Source organism: Phascolarctos cinereus, unplaced genomic scaffold, assembly GCF_003287225.1.
Source record: "Phascolarctos cinereus isolate Bilbo 61053 unplaced genomic scaffold, phaCin_HiC Scaffold_8;HRSCAF=390, whole genome shotgun sequence".
Classification (NCBI taxonomy): domain Eukaryota; kingdom Metazoa; phylum Chordata; class Mammalia; order Diprotodontia; family Phascolarctidae; genus Phascolarctos; species Phascolarctos cinereus.
This window is the reverse complement of record NW_027556291.1, coordinates 73,406,765-73,421,571: the sequence shown is the minus strand read 5'-3', so window position 1 is coordinate 73,421,571 and position 14,807 is coordinate 73,406,765. Positions and strand designations below refer to the sequence as shown.

The 14,807-nt window shown below is 44.0% G+C and overlaps 1 protein-coding gene across 1 annotated transcript in view; it reads right to left on the bottom strand.

The window, feature by feature from the left end:
• MPP1 (MAGUK p55 scaffold protein 1) overlaps positions 1-4,871 on the bottom strand; it is a 71,758-nt gene extending 66,887 nt beyond the window's left edge. Inside the window, exon 1 of the mRNA XM_020975590.2 lies at positions 4,495-4,871. Within this exon, the coding sequence (XP_020831249.1) occupies positions 4,495-4,596 (102 nt within the window). The 5' untranslated portion in view covers positions 4,597-4,871. The remainder of the gene's footprint in view (positions 1-4,494) is intronic.
• Between the last annotated feature and the right edge of the window lie 9,936 nt (positions 4,872-14,807).

Genomic DNA, 14,807 nt, shown 5'->3' with positions numbered 1-14,807 from the left:
TCCCCCCCTTTATCCCACCCTGGTACTAGTAATACTATAAACATTAATTGGTGGAGTCCCACTCAATTTTGCAAAGCACATTCTCCCCTGGTCTCTCATTTTCTCCCCACAGCAACTTCAAGAGGTAAGCGGGGGCAGGTATTATCATCCCTCTTTACAGATGAGGAAACCAAGGCTTAGTAAGGGTAAGTGACTTGGACCTGGTCACCTGGCTAGGCAGCAGGGCTAGGACTCTAACCCATTTCGCCTGCCTCCCAGATAAACACCATACCACCTCCCCTTCCCCTACTTTGCTCTCCCTTCCTCTACCACCTAAACATTTCTTCCTCAGCCCAGGATTAGTCAGGGGTGGGGAGGGGGCGGCAATAAATAGAATCAGCAGGGAAGCGAAGCAGCTCATTAGCTTTTACCTTCCATCTCTCTGCACCCAGAGGACTTGACTAGCATCATCAGAGAAGTAGGAGGGACTTCAGATATCAGCCAAACTGACTTCACAATCTAAGCTTGAGTGTTATCTCCCTAACCTAGCCTTAAGAAAATCCCTCTAAATCAAATGACCTTTCCATCTTGACTGTGGGATCCTAGCTGCCACTGTCATTCCCACACAGCTTTACCTAAACGCAGTCCCCACAAGCAGAGGGGAGAAGCAGGCAGACAGGTAAGCCAGGAAAGATCGGCAGAGGGACACAAAGGGACATGGCAGCTGAAAGGAAGGTCCAGAAGGAAAGCAAAGAACTATGAAACCACTAGAGTTTGCAATACTGCAGCCTATTTTTTGGTTCTTATCCCTTGGCCCCTGTTCCTTGGCCTGTGAGAAGATACTGGCAAGAACTCTGGGAAGGCTCTCTCCAAGAAGCTTTAGTGAGACTCACTGGATGGCTGTACAGTTAGTTTGCAATATGCCATGCAAATAATCATGTTCCAGTCAATCCCCAAGCACAGCTGGGCAAAGACAGACAGCTGGGGACTCAGGGAAAAGAGTTCTAGTCACATGACATCAAGCAAATGACCTAAGTTCAGAACAAGGGAATGGAGGAGGCAAGCCCACCGTAATCTCTACTTGTGGCATTACACCTGGAATGCCACCTTTTCTTTTTCTTTTCCTTTTTTTTTTTAATATTTTCTTTTTTCTTTTTCCCCAGTTACATGTAAAAACAATTTTCAACATTCGTTTTTAAAACTTTTAAGTTCCAAATTCTCTCCCCTCCTTCCTCCCCACCCACCCCCCACTGAGAAGGCAAGTAGTTCAATATAGGTTATACACGTGTAGTCATGCAAGCAAAACATATCCATAATAGTCATGTTGTAAAAGAAAATATAGACAAAAAAACTCAAGAAAAATAAAGTAAAAGAAAAGTATGCTTCAATCTGTATTCGGATACCATCAGTTTGTTCTCTGGGGATGGATAGCATTTTTTATCATAAGTCCTTCAGAGCTATCTTGGATCATTGTATTGCTGAGAATAGCTAAGTCATTCACAATTGATCATCTTAACAATGTTGCTGGTACTTTGTACACAGTACATTTCACTTTGCATCAGCCTGTGCAAGTCTTTCTAGGCTTTTCTGAGAGCACCCCCGCTCATCATTTCTTATAGTACACAGCAGTATTCCATCCTAATCACATATCACAACTTGTTCAGCCATTCCCCAATTGATAGGCACCCCCTCAATTTCTAATACTTTGGCCCCAGAAATGAGCTGCTATAGATACTCTTGTACATATAGGTCTTTTTCCTTTTTATATCTTTTGGGATACAGACCTAGTAGTGGTATTGCTAGGTATGCATGGTTTTATAGCCCTTTGGGCATAGTTCCAAATTGCTCTACAGAATGGTTGAATCAGTTCACAACCTGGAATGCCAGGAGGTGGGTAACCAGGATGGGAAGGGGACTCAAAGCCATCTGAGAACCTGTGGAGGAACAGAGGATGCTTAGCCTAGAAGGGAGTATGTGTGTAGGAGAGACAAGAACTCTTGCTCAAGCATAAGGAAAGAAGCCCTGAGGGCCAGTGCCAGGACCAGTGACTGGAAGCTATGTGGAGACAGATTTTGCCTCGATATGTAAGAAAACCTCCTGTTAGAGCTGTCTGAAAATGGAATGCATTGCCCAATTATGTAGTGAACTTTCCATCACTGGAGAAGCTCAAGCAGAGGCCACTAGGGGGTCAATAGCTTTAGAGTTCAAAGACCTGGGCTTAAGGTTTAGCTCTACCCAGCACAACTCTATGACCTTCAGGAAGTCATGTAATTGCTCTGAGCATCAGTCTCCACTCAAAAAAAAAAAATAGGGTTAATCCTACTTATACAATCCACCTCTCGGACTTGTTACAGAGAGAAAAAGAAACACCAAATGTAAAGTGCCACATAAAGCGGGAACATTTTAGTGGGCAAGTCACTTTCATTTTTGTGCCTCAGTTCTCTCATCTATAAAATGGGAAGAACACTTGTACTAAGAAATGAGGCTAAAAAAGGATAAACTGCCTGGCTCTGGAAAATACTGAGGAAATTCTGATAGAGAGATGATGGCCTCAAAGTACAGACTGACTCATTTTCTTCCGCACATGTCTAATATAAGAATTTGTTTTACTTGACTATACATATCTGTAACGAAGATTTTCTTTTTCTTGCTTTTTCAGTGGAAAGGAGAGAGAAGTGAAAAGATGGATCTTTGTTTTGTTTTAAAACTTAATTTTTAAAAATCCTAAAGAAAAACTGCAGGAGGTCCTGGGTTCCAGTTCTGCCTTTGTGACCTTGGGTAATATCCACTCTGAGTCTCCATTTCCTCCTCTATCAAATGAAGAAATTGGTCAAGCTGGTGAGTTCTGTCACTATGGCTCAATCTTGAGGCCTTTAAGGTGTATAAAATCTGGGTGTAGTAGAAATAGTTTGTGGTTTGGCCGTCCTTTACTGCCTGTGTGACCTTGGGCAAGTCATTTCAACTCCCTTGGCCTCAGTTTCTTCAGAAGTGAAATGAGGAGGTTGGCTAAGATGGCCCCTGAGCTCCTTTTCCAGTGCTGACTGCTAATGCCCCTCTCACTGTATAGGATCTGTTCTCTTCATTACAACGGGCTTCCTTTGTCCTGTCCTATATGGGCAGGAGTTAAGCTTAGTGGTTTTGGGGTTTCATTAGGCTCTGATGTTTTGGGACCCTGGTCAGCATATGGACCTAATCCTGTAGTTTCCACGGTTACAAAAAATCCAACCCAGACTTAAAAGTGGCTTCCCTTTGGCCTTCTGAGGAGGGCTACTCCATGTCTGTCTAGGGGATGATTTGGTCCTCGCTCTCCCTGTCCTCTCAGGCCACCTTCGGTCCCAACTGGCATTTCTATTGGGGAGGTCCATGACTACGAGCTGTTTATTAAACTTGCCATTCTGGAGGAGGGAAGATAAGAAGACCTCTGCCCCACTTGCCTCGCCACACAGGTGGGATCCTAGTCAGCAAAATGACTATGCCTGGAGGTTCCCACTTCTCTGCGGCCCAGAAGCAGAATAGAATCCCTTGAGGGGAGTTGCTGCTGTTATTTTTGCCACAGGGTTGGCCTTCCTTCTGGAAGTCGGGCACACTTGAAGGTTCAGATGCAGACATCAGTCTATTTCCAAATTGGCCAGAGCCCTAGCTGTCTGTGGGGAGGGGACAGACTCATGACTAGCTGTTAAGAAATAGCCATGTAACCCACTCTCCAAACGAAGGCAGGGAAGCAGATCCACTTTGTGGAAACTCAATCCTGCTTATTTCATCTGGCTAAATAGCAGGCTCAACTAGGGACTCTCGGTTCTCTCCTATTTATTTCTAATAGTGCCTCCAGGGCACTGCCCAAGAGGAGCCCCGCCCCCCGACTTCAACACACGGCACCAGAACTCGAAAGGGAAAAAAAAAAAAAGGATGTCTGAGGTCTGAGCCCTGAGGAACAGGGGAGTGGGGTGGGGAAGGGAGGGGGGCATCGTGACTGCGGAAGTCAGGCTGGGGAGAAAAATCTCCGTCTCCTCTTCCCCCTCTTCCCCTCCCCTCCTCCTCTTCCCTTTCCTCCTCTTCACCTCCCCCCGCCCCAGCTTCCAACTGCAGAGCGCAGCCCGGGAGTGCGTGCTGTGAACAGCCGCACCACGAAAGAAGGGACAGAACACGCCCCCCCCTCCCCTGGCGCCCCCAGACGCCTCAGGTGCAAGGCGACTCAGCGCTCTCCGAGGCCCCTCACCCAGGGCGCCCCGCAGCCCCTTCTCCAAGGGGCGCCCTCGCATCCGGCGCCTTAGGGGCTCCCGTTGCCCTCCCGCCCGGAGTTTGCCAGCGCGTTCCGTTACCGCCCTACTAGCCGGCAGAGAGCCTCCAGGCCCGGGCCGCCGCCACGCACCCTGGCGGCCCCTCGATGCCCCGCGGGCCCACACCAGGAGGGCTCCGGCTCCCCGCACGGCTCGGGCCCCGAGCGCCACTCACTCCCGCCGGCCCGCAGTCCCCAGCAGCCCCCGTGCTCCAGCCTTCCTGAAGCCGCCCGCTCACCTCGGGCTTGGTGCGGTTCTGCAGCAAGTGCTCCAGGTAGAGGTCGGACAGGGCCGTCCGCATGCTGCTCACGCTCTCCCTCCGGCTCGACTTGAGCGTCATTTCGGGCCAAAAGCGAGACTGCCCGAAGCTTGGCGCCGCCAGAGATGCAGCCGGGCACTGACTGACTGATCCACCGCCGCTGCCGCTGCCGCCGCCTCCACCAGGCAACCGCCAGGAGCTCAGCGATCCCGGAGGAAAACGGAGATGAGCCGGGGAGGGGGATAGAACGAGACTGGGGGAAGGAGAGAGAGGGGAAAAAAAGAGAAAGAGAGAGAGACCGAGAGAGACGGAGAGAGGGAGAAGGGCAGAGGAGGCGGGGGCGGGGGTGGGGGAAGGGGGAGGAGCCACGGCGCCGCCGACGCCAACGGGGGGCAGACGACCTGCAGAGCACCAGGCTCCTACAGCCCCGCCCCCGCCGCCGGAGGCCCCGCCCCTGGGCTGGTTCCTCCCCCCAGGCCGCCCGGTCAGCCTCGCCGAGCCAGGAAGAGGCCTCGCCCCCGGGCCTGGCTCCGCCCCCGAGCCTCCCGGTACGTCCCGCGAGCCGGGAGAGGCCCCGCCCCCGAAGCTGGCTCCGCCCTCAGGCCGCCCTGTCAGCCGCGCCGAGCAGAGGAGAGGCCACGTCAACCTGGGCTGGTCCCGGGCCCAGCCTGCGGAGCTCCCTGCAACTCGGGGTGATGTGGTGGGGAGCCGAGTCTGCGTCTTCCTCTGCGCCGCAGGCGCCACCCCAGTCCCCCTAGCTCCGCCCCAGCCCCCTGCCCTCCCCCAAGCGGGTGCAGGACCGCCAGCTGCGGGCTACCCGCCTCGGCCCTGGCCCTTCCCTTCATTCACCCTACCTCCTGCCTAGCCCGCCTTGGGGGCTGCAGTGGATTCAAGGGCAAGGGAGATGACACGAGGGAATAGCCATTAGGGTCCACAGCAGGAAAGGGATCTTGGCGGAGGCCACCGGCATGCGGAACCACCACGCGATCAGTCCAAAGACCGAGATCCCCAAATTCCGCCTCTAACCGAGCCTTGCTTCACACTGGCCAGCACTTTCCATTTCAGCTGGCTGGCTCCCTCCAGCCTTTCTAACGCTTACTTTGGGAAAGGAAATTTTACTTTGAAAAAGCTTTCTCCTATTTCTTTCCCCCCTATTCCACTTTTCCCTACCCTCTTTTTCTCTATCCCCCTTTCCCCCATCCTAGTTGAAAATGGTATTGGAATAATTTGATTTTCTCAGTTTCCCCCTTTTTGTTAATGGGAGACTTGTCACAATTTTCCCTGACTGGTTAATGTATGAGGAAAAAAAAAACAAAACAGCTCAAATCTTCCAGTTCTGATCTTATTAAGTTTTTACATGCCCCATTAGAATCACTTACATTTGACATATATGATCTTCTGATTTTCTTGCTTTCTCAAAATTTTCCACTCCAGCCAATTAATTCCAATTCTCTTAGGAGTATCAGATGCTATTAAGGATCTAATCCTATATATAAAAACATAGGTAACTACACTCTTTGCAAGTAAATGCTTTCCACCCCTAGGTTCAATGGTTACACAAATGAATTTACTTACAAAAGGCTTACTATACTCCAATTGTAACAAAAATCTTGGTATGGGATGTGTAGATACACTAAATAGTTAATTCCCAATGCATACAGAGTTATATCAAATGAGTTGTCTGTGACCCCACTTAGGATTTTTTTTCTTTTTTTTTCACTTTTCAATATAAATTTATTTATTTTTAGTTTTCAACATTCACTTCCACAAGTTTTTGAGTTCCAAATTTCTCACCCCTCCCCCCACCCCAAGATGGCATGCATTCTGAATACCCCTTCCCCTGGACTGCCTTCTCTTCTATCTCTCCCCCCTCCCTTCTCTTATCCCCTTCCCCTTCTATTTTCCTGTAGAGCAGAATAGACTTCTGTACCCCATTTACTGTATTTCTTATTTCCCAGTTGCATGTGAAAACATTTTTTTAAAAACACGTGTTTTTAAAACTTTGAGTTCCAAATTTTCTCCCTTCCTCCCTCCCCACCCACCCTCATTGAAAAGGCAAGCAACTCAATATAGGTTGTACATGTGCAGTTATGCAAAACACTTCCTTAGTAGACATGTTGTGAAAAACTAACTCTATTTCCCTTAATTGTATCCTGCCCTCCCATTTATTCTATTCTTTCTTTTGACCCTGTCCCTCCTCAGAAGTATTTGCTTCTGATTACCCTCTTTCCCAATCTGCCCTCCTCTCTATCACCCCCTGCTCTCTTGTCCCCTTCTCCCCTATTTTCCTGTAGGGTAAGACAGATACCCAATTGAATGTGTATGTTATTCTCTCCTTAAGCCAAATCCTATGAGAATAAGATTCCTCATTCCCTCTCACCTTCCCTGTTTCCCCTCCACTGTGAGAGACTTTTGTTTTGTTTTGGTTTTTTTTGTGAGATAATTTACCCCATTCTACCTCTCCCTTTCTTCTCCGAGTATCATCCTCTCTCATCCCTTAATTTTATTCTCCAGATATGACCCCTTAATCTTCAACTCACCCTGTGCCCTCTATCTATCTATCTATATATACATACATACAATTTTTTTCCTTCATCTACCCTAATACTGACAAAGTTCTCATGAGTTACAAATATCATCTTTCCATGCAGGAATGTAAACAGTTCAATCTTAATGAGTCTCTTATGATTTCTCTTTCCTGTTTACCTCTTCATGTTCCACTGGAGTCCTGTATTTGAAAGTCAAATTTTCTGTTTAGCTCTGGTCTTTTCATCAGGAATACTTGAAAGTCCTCTATTTCACTGAATGACCATTTTTTCCCTTGAAGGATTATACTCACTTTTGCTGGGTAGGTGATTCTTGGTTGTAATCCTATCTCCATGCCCTGTGGTCCTTTAATGTAGAAGCTGCTAAATCTTGTGTTATCCTGATTGTGTTTCCACAGTACTTGAATTGTTTCCTTCTGGCAGCTTGTAATATTTTCTCCTTGACCTGGGAACTCTGGAATTTGGCTACAATATTCCTAGGAGTTTTCCTTTGGGGATCTCTTTCAGGAGGAGATCTGTGGATTCTTTCAATTTCTATTTTGCCCTCTGGTTCTAAAATATCAGGGCAGTTTTCCTTGATAATTTCTTGAAAGATGATATCTAGGCTCTTTTTTTGATCATGGCTTTCAGATAGTCCAATAATTTTTAAATTCTCTCTCCTGGATCTATTTTCCAGGTCAGTTGTTTTTCCAATGAGATATTTCACATTGTTTTCTAATTTTTCATTCTTTTGGATTTGTTTTACAGTGTCTTGATTTCTCATAAAGTCACTGTCCTCCAATTGCTCTGTTCTAATTTTTAAGGAAGTATTTTCTTCAGTAATCTTTTGGACTTCCTTTTCCATTTGGCCAATTTTTCTTTTTAGGGCATTCTCCTCATTGGCTTTTTGGACCTCTTTTGCCATTTGGGTTAGGCTGTTTTTTAAGGTGTTATTTTCTTCAGTATTTTTTTGGGTCTCCTTTAGCAAGCTGTTGACTTGTTTTTCATGATTTTCTTGCATCACTCTCATTTCTCTTCCCAGTTTTTCCTCTACTTCCCTTACTTGCTTCTCAAAATCCCTTTTGAGCTCTTCCAAGGCCTGGGACTAATTCATATTTTCCTTGGAGGCTTTGGATGTAGGAGCTTTGATTTTGTTGTCTTCTTCTGGTTGTATATTTTGATCTTCTTTGTCACCAAAGTAAGATAATATAGTCTGACTCTTTTTGCGCTGCTTGCTCATGATCCCAGCCAATTACTTGAGTTTTAAACTCTTTGTTAAGGTAAGAGTCTGCTTCCAATGTGGAGAGTGTACTGTCCCAAGCTTCAGGGGTTTGTGTAGCTGTTTTCAGAGATACTTGTAGGGACCTGTACATTTTCAGTTCTTCCAAGGTGGTATGATAAGGGGCAAGGTGTTTACTCCTTTCCTGGCCTGTGACCACAAGTGTTCCTTTCTGTCCCGTAACTGTGAGGAGGGGTTCCTCTCCACAGCCACTACAAGCTCCACCACACCAGCGCTCCTCCTCACCCCAGCACCGCTACCCAGAACTGTGACCCAGATCCACACATGGGCAAAGCAAGAGATTCCTGCCTCAGCACTGGCAAAGAGATCCCTGCAGTCCCTCTCTGATCAGCCACTGGATTCCCCCTCAGTCTGTGGGCCGGAAGCTCGGGAAGCAGCTGCCCCCCCCCCGGCCAGGCTCTTGGGGAATGGAGCTGAGACCCCGCCTTCCTCTCTCATCACCGACAGAAACAGACTTTTCCCAATGACCTTCTAAGTTGTCTTTGGCATTGGTGGATTGAGGAGTCTGGAAAGCTTCACAGCTGCCCGTGATTCAGTCCTCTAAGGCCTGCTCCAGGTTTGCTGTGGCCTGCGCACCCACGCTGCACTGCGCTCCCAGCACGGCGTGATACACCTTTCTGATCAATCATCCAGGTTGTCTTGGGCTGGAAATTTGTTTCACTCTGTCTTTTTGTGGGTTCTGCTGCTTCAGAATTTGTTTAGAGCCATTTTTTATGAGTATTTGGAAGGGTTTGGGGGAGAGCTCAAGCAAGTCACTGCTTTCACTCCGCCATCTTGGCTCCGCCCCCCCTTAGGATTTTTTTGACAAAGATACTGAAGTGGCCATTTCCTTCTTCAGCTCATTTTACAGATGAGGAAACTGAGGTAAACAGAGTGAAGTGACTTGAATTCAGGAAGATGAGTTTTCCTGACTCTTGAGTCCACTGTTCTATCTACTGCGCCACTGAGTTGTTAACCATATTCCAATGGAATAGACATTACACAAATGTTATTCTCCACTAAGATGACTGATTGCAATGAAACTGTATTCCTTAAAACAAAACAGAAGAGGTTTCTGACTTTAATCTCACAAATTAATAGATTCATATCTTTGTTTCATAAGCTTCCCTCCCCCCTTTGTCCAATTATTCCCATAGCATTCTGAAAGAATGAAATATTTCAGGGATTTAATCTTATACATGGCTGTGTAAATATTAGCAGGCAGAAGACAAGCCCAAGGACTAATTTATTTAGTTGTTTGGGATATGGAATGATGACACATTTCAGATCAAAAACAGTAAGATCTTAAATAATTGCATTGTGCTCAAATGTTTTACTGACCACCTGCTCTGATGATAGAAATTTGCTATAAAAGGAAAAATGGATATGATTATAACAGCATACTGGTCCTCTAGGCCCAAAGGTTCCCAAAGTGGGATACCTCCCCCTGGGGGGGTGCTAGAATGATCCAGGGGAGTGGTAGTAGTCTCGGGTGCAATTGGGGAGTGTTGGATAAAAATAAAGGAGCCATGGAAGCATAAGGAAAGAAGAGAAGAGAAGAAAATTTTGAAAAACTGTTTGTACATGTTTCATCTGTTGTGTAACAGAGTTAAAGTCATAGTGATTACATTATTTTCCAAATAAATACACAAAATGCAAGTTATAATGGATCAGTGGTCAAGTCTGCCAAGAGATCTTAACAAGCAAGTATTGGCAGAAGTGTGCTGTGCGTTGTCAGGAAGTTCAGCATGCTTCAGAAGGAATATGTGCGTATAATGACTTGTTTATAATATGATATCATACAGTTACGTGATGCAGTATTGTATCATCAAAATTTCAATGTGAGGAAACCCCCCCACAAATTTATAATAAATTATTAAATCTAGGATGCATCATTTTATATATATATATATATATATATATATATATATATATTTGAAATGATGCAGATTTCAAAAAAACTGTTAAAGGGTTAAAGAAAGTAGTTTTCCAGAGGAATGCTGAGTAATTTTTTTTAAAAGGGGGCAGTAGGCCAAATAAGTTTGGGAACCTCTGTGTGACTCAATACATGAATGGCAGGATAAAACATACTTAGCTCTGTTTGATTTCAGGTAAGAGTACCAGTCAAATTTTTGGAACAACCCATCATGCAATAACAATTTTCCCATCTTTACAAGGTATTATAGCTAGACTCAGGATTAATCAGATGGGAATCATTTCTGTTCAAATGGAAGTAATACAATGGGGGAAACCAAGTCAAAAAGATCCTATCCTCAGCTATACCAAGGTCATCTCCTTGATTTTTTTTTCCCCAGATACAAACATCCACACCTGCAATAATTCAGGATCACACTCCACTCTCTCTTATCAGCTTGTGGAATTACTGACTTGATCCAATCATACCTGAATTCGAAACTCATAACAATGTCAATTATGGCCTCAAAAGTTTTTATCCCAAATATAGCTTAGGGCTAGATACAGTTATTATTACTCTCATGGTGTTGCAATAAACAATAAAAGTTTACTAGGACTCAGAGACACACCCGCAAGATTCACTTAACATCCTTTCCCCACACAGTAATTACCAGTTTCCCCCCTTTTCCCATAATTTTTCCAGTCCTTACCAAGTCTCATCACTCAGTTATAGGCCTGACTTGGCAGGATCTTTCCCAAGCTATTGCAGCTTGTCTGGGATTTCTCAGAAAGGCTCAGGCTTGCTCCTCTTGCTCCCTTAAATAAGTTTCTCTTTTCATATGGAGGAAGCAGGATAGTTCTTAAGATTCAAATTGAACATTATCTATTACAAAAATGGGTAGGAGTCTTACATACTTTACAGAAAATTTTTCAACTTCAAGACACGCACCAATTTAAAAAGTTACTTTAAAATTTATCAGTATTTAACTTTAGTTTGTAACACCTATCTAACTAAAAGTTCTAATCAAACCCACTTATTTTTTGGTTGTCGTCTGATGTACACAAACCTTTTCTCCTTTTCATGAACCAGGAAAGAGTTAATAATAGGCAGGCAGTTTCTAAGTGCCATATCTAATTTTTTTTCTTTACTTCGAAACTTCACCAACACTGCCCTCAAACTTGCCTCATTATAATCAGTGAAAATGAACTTTCTTTCTTAGCTATAAAACAATAAATCTGTCATTGAGGAAGAGGGGGCTCTTAATTCCCTTAAAACAAATTCTAAAGACTGTTAACCCAAAACTTGCTATAATATTTTTAGCATTTATAAAATCATCAAAACCACAATTTAGAGATCCACAGTAGAGAATTTATATTTTAGTCCCAAACTCAGTTTGGTCTACTAGACGTCTCCAAATATTCCACTATATACACAGAAAGACACACAAGCACAAAGACATGCAGCTCCTAAGAAATTATTACCCTTTTCTCCCATCTTCCAACATAAGCTGGGGGCTCTCCTTAAAGGAAGAGAACCTTCCCCTGGAGATAATCCAGTGGCTCTCCTTAGAGAATGAAAATTCTCCAAGGCTTTAAGCCTTTCCCACAAGGCTCTCTTTGGGAAACCAAAAAAAGTTAAAAAATAAAAAAAGCTTGAAAAAAGCTTTAAAAATAAGGCTCTAATTCTTCAAGGCTTTAAACAAAATCTAAGACATTCCCCTAGGTAAACCTAGGGTCTCTCCATAGGAAACTGAAAAGGTTCTCCAAGGAAATACCTGAAGAAATTTTTTTGGGTAATTCATCACATTAACACAAATAGCACTCCAAAAAGACACAAAGACAGACAAAAAGCTGCAGTTTTTCCCAACAAAGGACACCAACCTTAAGCTCAGAGTCAGCCATGAACTTTTCTTTTAAATTTAGTTAAAGCCGTTCAGAACTGTACCTGTCTTGTTTCTTTCATATTCTGATCCAACACTTTTTTGCCAATCATATCCAAATAATCCTCACTTCACTGAATTTTTTCCCCTGCCTCTCTCCTGTCCATCATCTGACCTGGCTGCACTCAGAAAGGGAGAGAAAGAGAGAGAAACTCTCCTTGTCTTCTTTTCCTCTATACCATTCTTTGTCTCTTCCCCGCCCCAAACACTCCTAGTCACCCCCATCTTTTACCTCAAGAGTATTCCATTCTTTGTCCTATGATACAGAGGGTAATTGCTATTTCAAAGCTTCTCTTAACAGTGCTGAAAGTTTCATGTTTGCCTAAGCTATAAATCTTCCATTAAGCAACACAAACAGCCAAGCCAGCATGCTGTAAGCCTGTCAAGCAGTACATTCTGATCAGCATTTTAGGAAACATTTTGCTAAAAGGTACTATAGACATGAAGTAATATAAAAAGAATTTTAAGCAAGTTTCTCTGATAAAGGCCTCATTCCTCAAACATATACTGAATGTAGATCTAAGACAAATTTAGAAAAATAAGAGCCATTCCCCAACTGATAAATGGTGAAAGGATATAAACTGGCAGTTTTCAGAAGAAGAAATCAAAGCTATCTATAGTCATATAAAAAAATGCTCCAAACCACTATTGATTAGAGAAATGCAAATTAAAACAACTCTGAGGTACCACCTTACACCTGTCAGAGATGACAAATGCCAGAGGAGATGAGGTACTTTAATAAACTATTGATGAAGCAGTGAACTGGTCCAACCATTCTGGAGAACAATTTGGAACTATGCCCAAAGGGCTATAAAACTGCATATATCCTTTGACTCAGAAATACTATGACTACTAGGTCTGTATCCCAAAGAGATCAAAGAAAAAGGAAAAGGACCTATATGTACAAAAATATTTATGGCAATTCTTTTTGTGGTGGCAAAGAATTGGAGATTGAGGAGATGCCCATCAGTTGAGGAATAGCTGAATAAGTTGTAACATATGATTGTAATGGAGTACTATTGTATTGTGGGAGATGACGAGGTGGGTGATTTCAGAAAAGCGTGGCAAGACCTATATGAACTGATTCAAAGTAAAGTGAGAAGAACTGGGAGGTCATTGTGCACAGTAACAGCAATGTTGTAATGAAGATCAACTGTGAAAGACTTGGCTTCTCTGATTAATACAATGACCCAGGACAATTCCAAAGGACCCATGATGGAAAAATACTACCCACCTCCAGAGATAACTGATGAACTCTGACTGCAAATTGAAGTATAATTTTCTTACTTTCCTTATTTTTCTTGCTTTGTTTTGAAATGTGGCTAATATGAAAACATGTTTTGCATGATTTCACATGTATAACTGACATTGTTTGCCTTCTCAGTAAATGGGGGAGGAGATGGGAGGGAAGGGAAGAATTTGGAACTCAAAATTTAAGGAGAAAAAACGTTTAAAATAAATAAATTTTTTTTCTAAAAAAAAAAAAAGAGCCAGGTTAAGAAGAGAGTACAAGGAGAGATAATAGAAATATCTATTGTAAAAGGTCTTCTCAAAGAGTTTAGCTGCAAAGGGCAGAAGAGATATAGTATGATAGTTATTGGGGATGTAAGGATCAAGTGAGAGCTTTTTGAGGATGGAGGAGACATGGGGATGTTTGTAGGTGGTATAGCCAGGAAGCAGAGATTGAAGAAAAGTGATAGGGTCATGGTGACAGAGGGGGAAATCTTTAGGAGGAGACAGGATAGAATAGGATTACTTGAGCAGGTAGAGGGGTTAGCCTTGGTAAGGAGTTAAGCCACTTCATCATGTGAGACAGGGGTGAAAGAGATGGTAGCAGAAGGCATCTGAGTGATAGGAGATAAAGAAGAGTGGAGAGAAAGAGGGAGGCCATAGTAAATGGCCTAATTTTTTTTTAGTAAAATATAAGGCAAAGTTCTCAGCTTGGTGGGGGGAGGGGGGCAGTAGTGGCAAGTCATGGGAAGTTTGAGGAGGGAATGAAAAGATCTGGAAGAGTGGAGAATAGAAGAATGAGTTGATAAGGGAGGTAAAAGCAGGTTTGCTAGGCAGCAGTGAGGTCATGTAACATAAATTTGTTGAGGACCCAATCAGAATGATTTCATGATTTTCTCCACCTTCACTCAGTGGTACATGTATATGTGGAGGAAAGGCAGTATATGGTGGGAATATAAGGCTGAGGTTTGGTAGGGTACATTCAGCAAAATGATGTGAGGGCCAGGGACTCAAGAGAAGAGGATAGTGTAAGGTTGACCTCACCAAGGGGTGAAGATGGGGGATAAAGGAGAAAGTGGCTAGTTCAGAGGTGATAGCCTGGGTGAGAACTGAGAGATCAAGAGTTTGGAGGTTGAAGAGTAGGGTTTGTTAAGGGAAGGCAGAGAGAGGTGGAAAGCCAATAGAGTCCAATCAGATAAGGGAATTAAGGGATTCTTGAACATGGAGGTGATATGTTTGTTAGTGATGGCAAGATGAAGGGTATGACCATCTTTGTGTATGGTTGGGGTAGGATAGAGGTCATGGGAAGTGAAGAGGTTGAGGAACTGAGTCATTGGGCCAACCATTAGCAATAGGTCAGTCCCTGTGTGGTCCTGCCCCCACATTGGCAGAGAAGAAAACTCA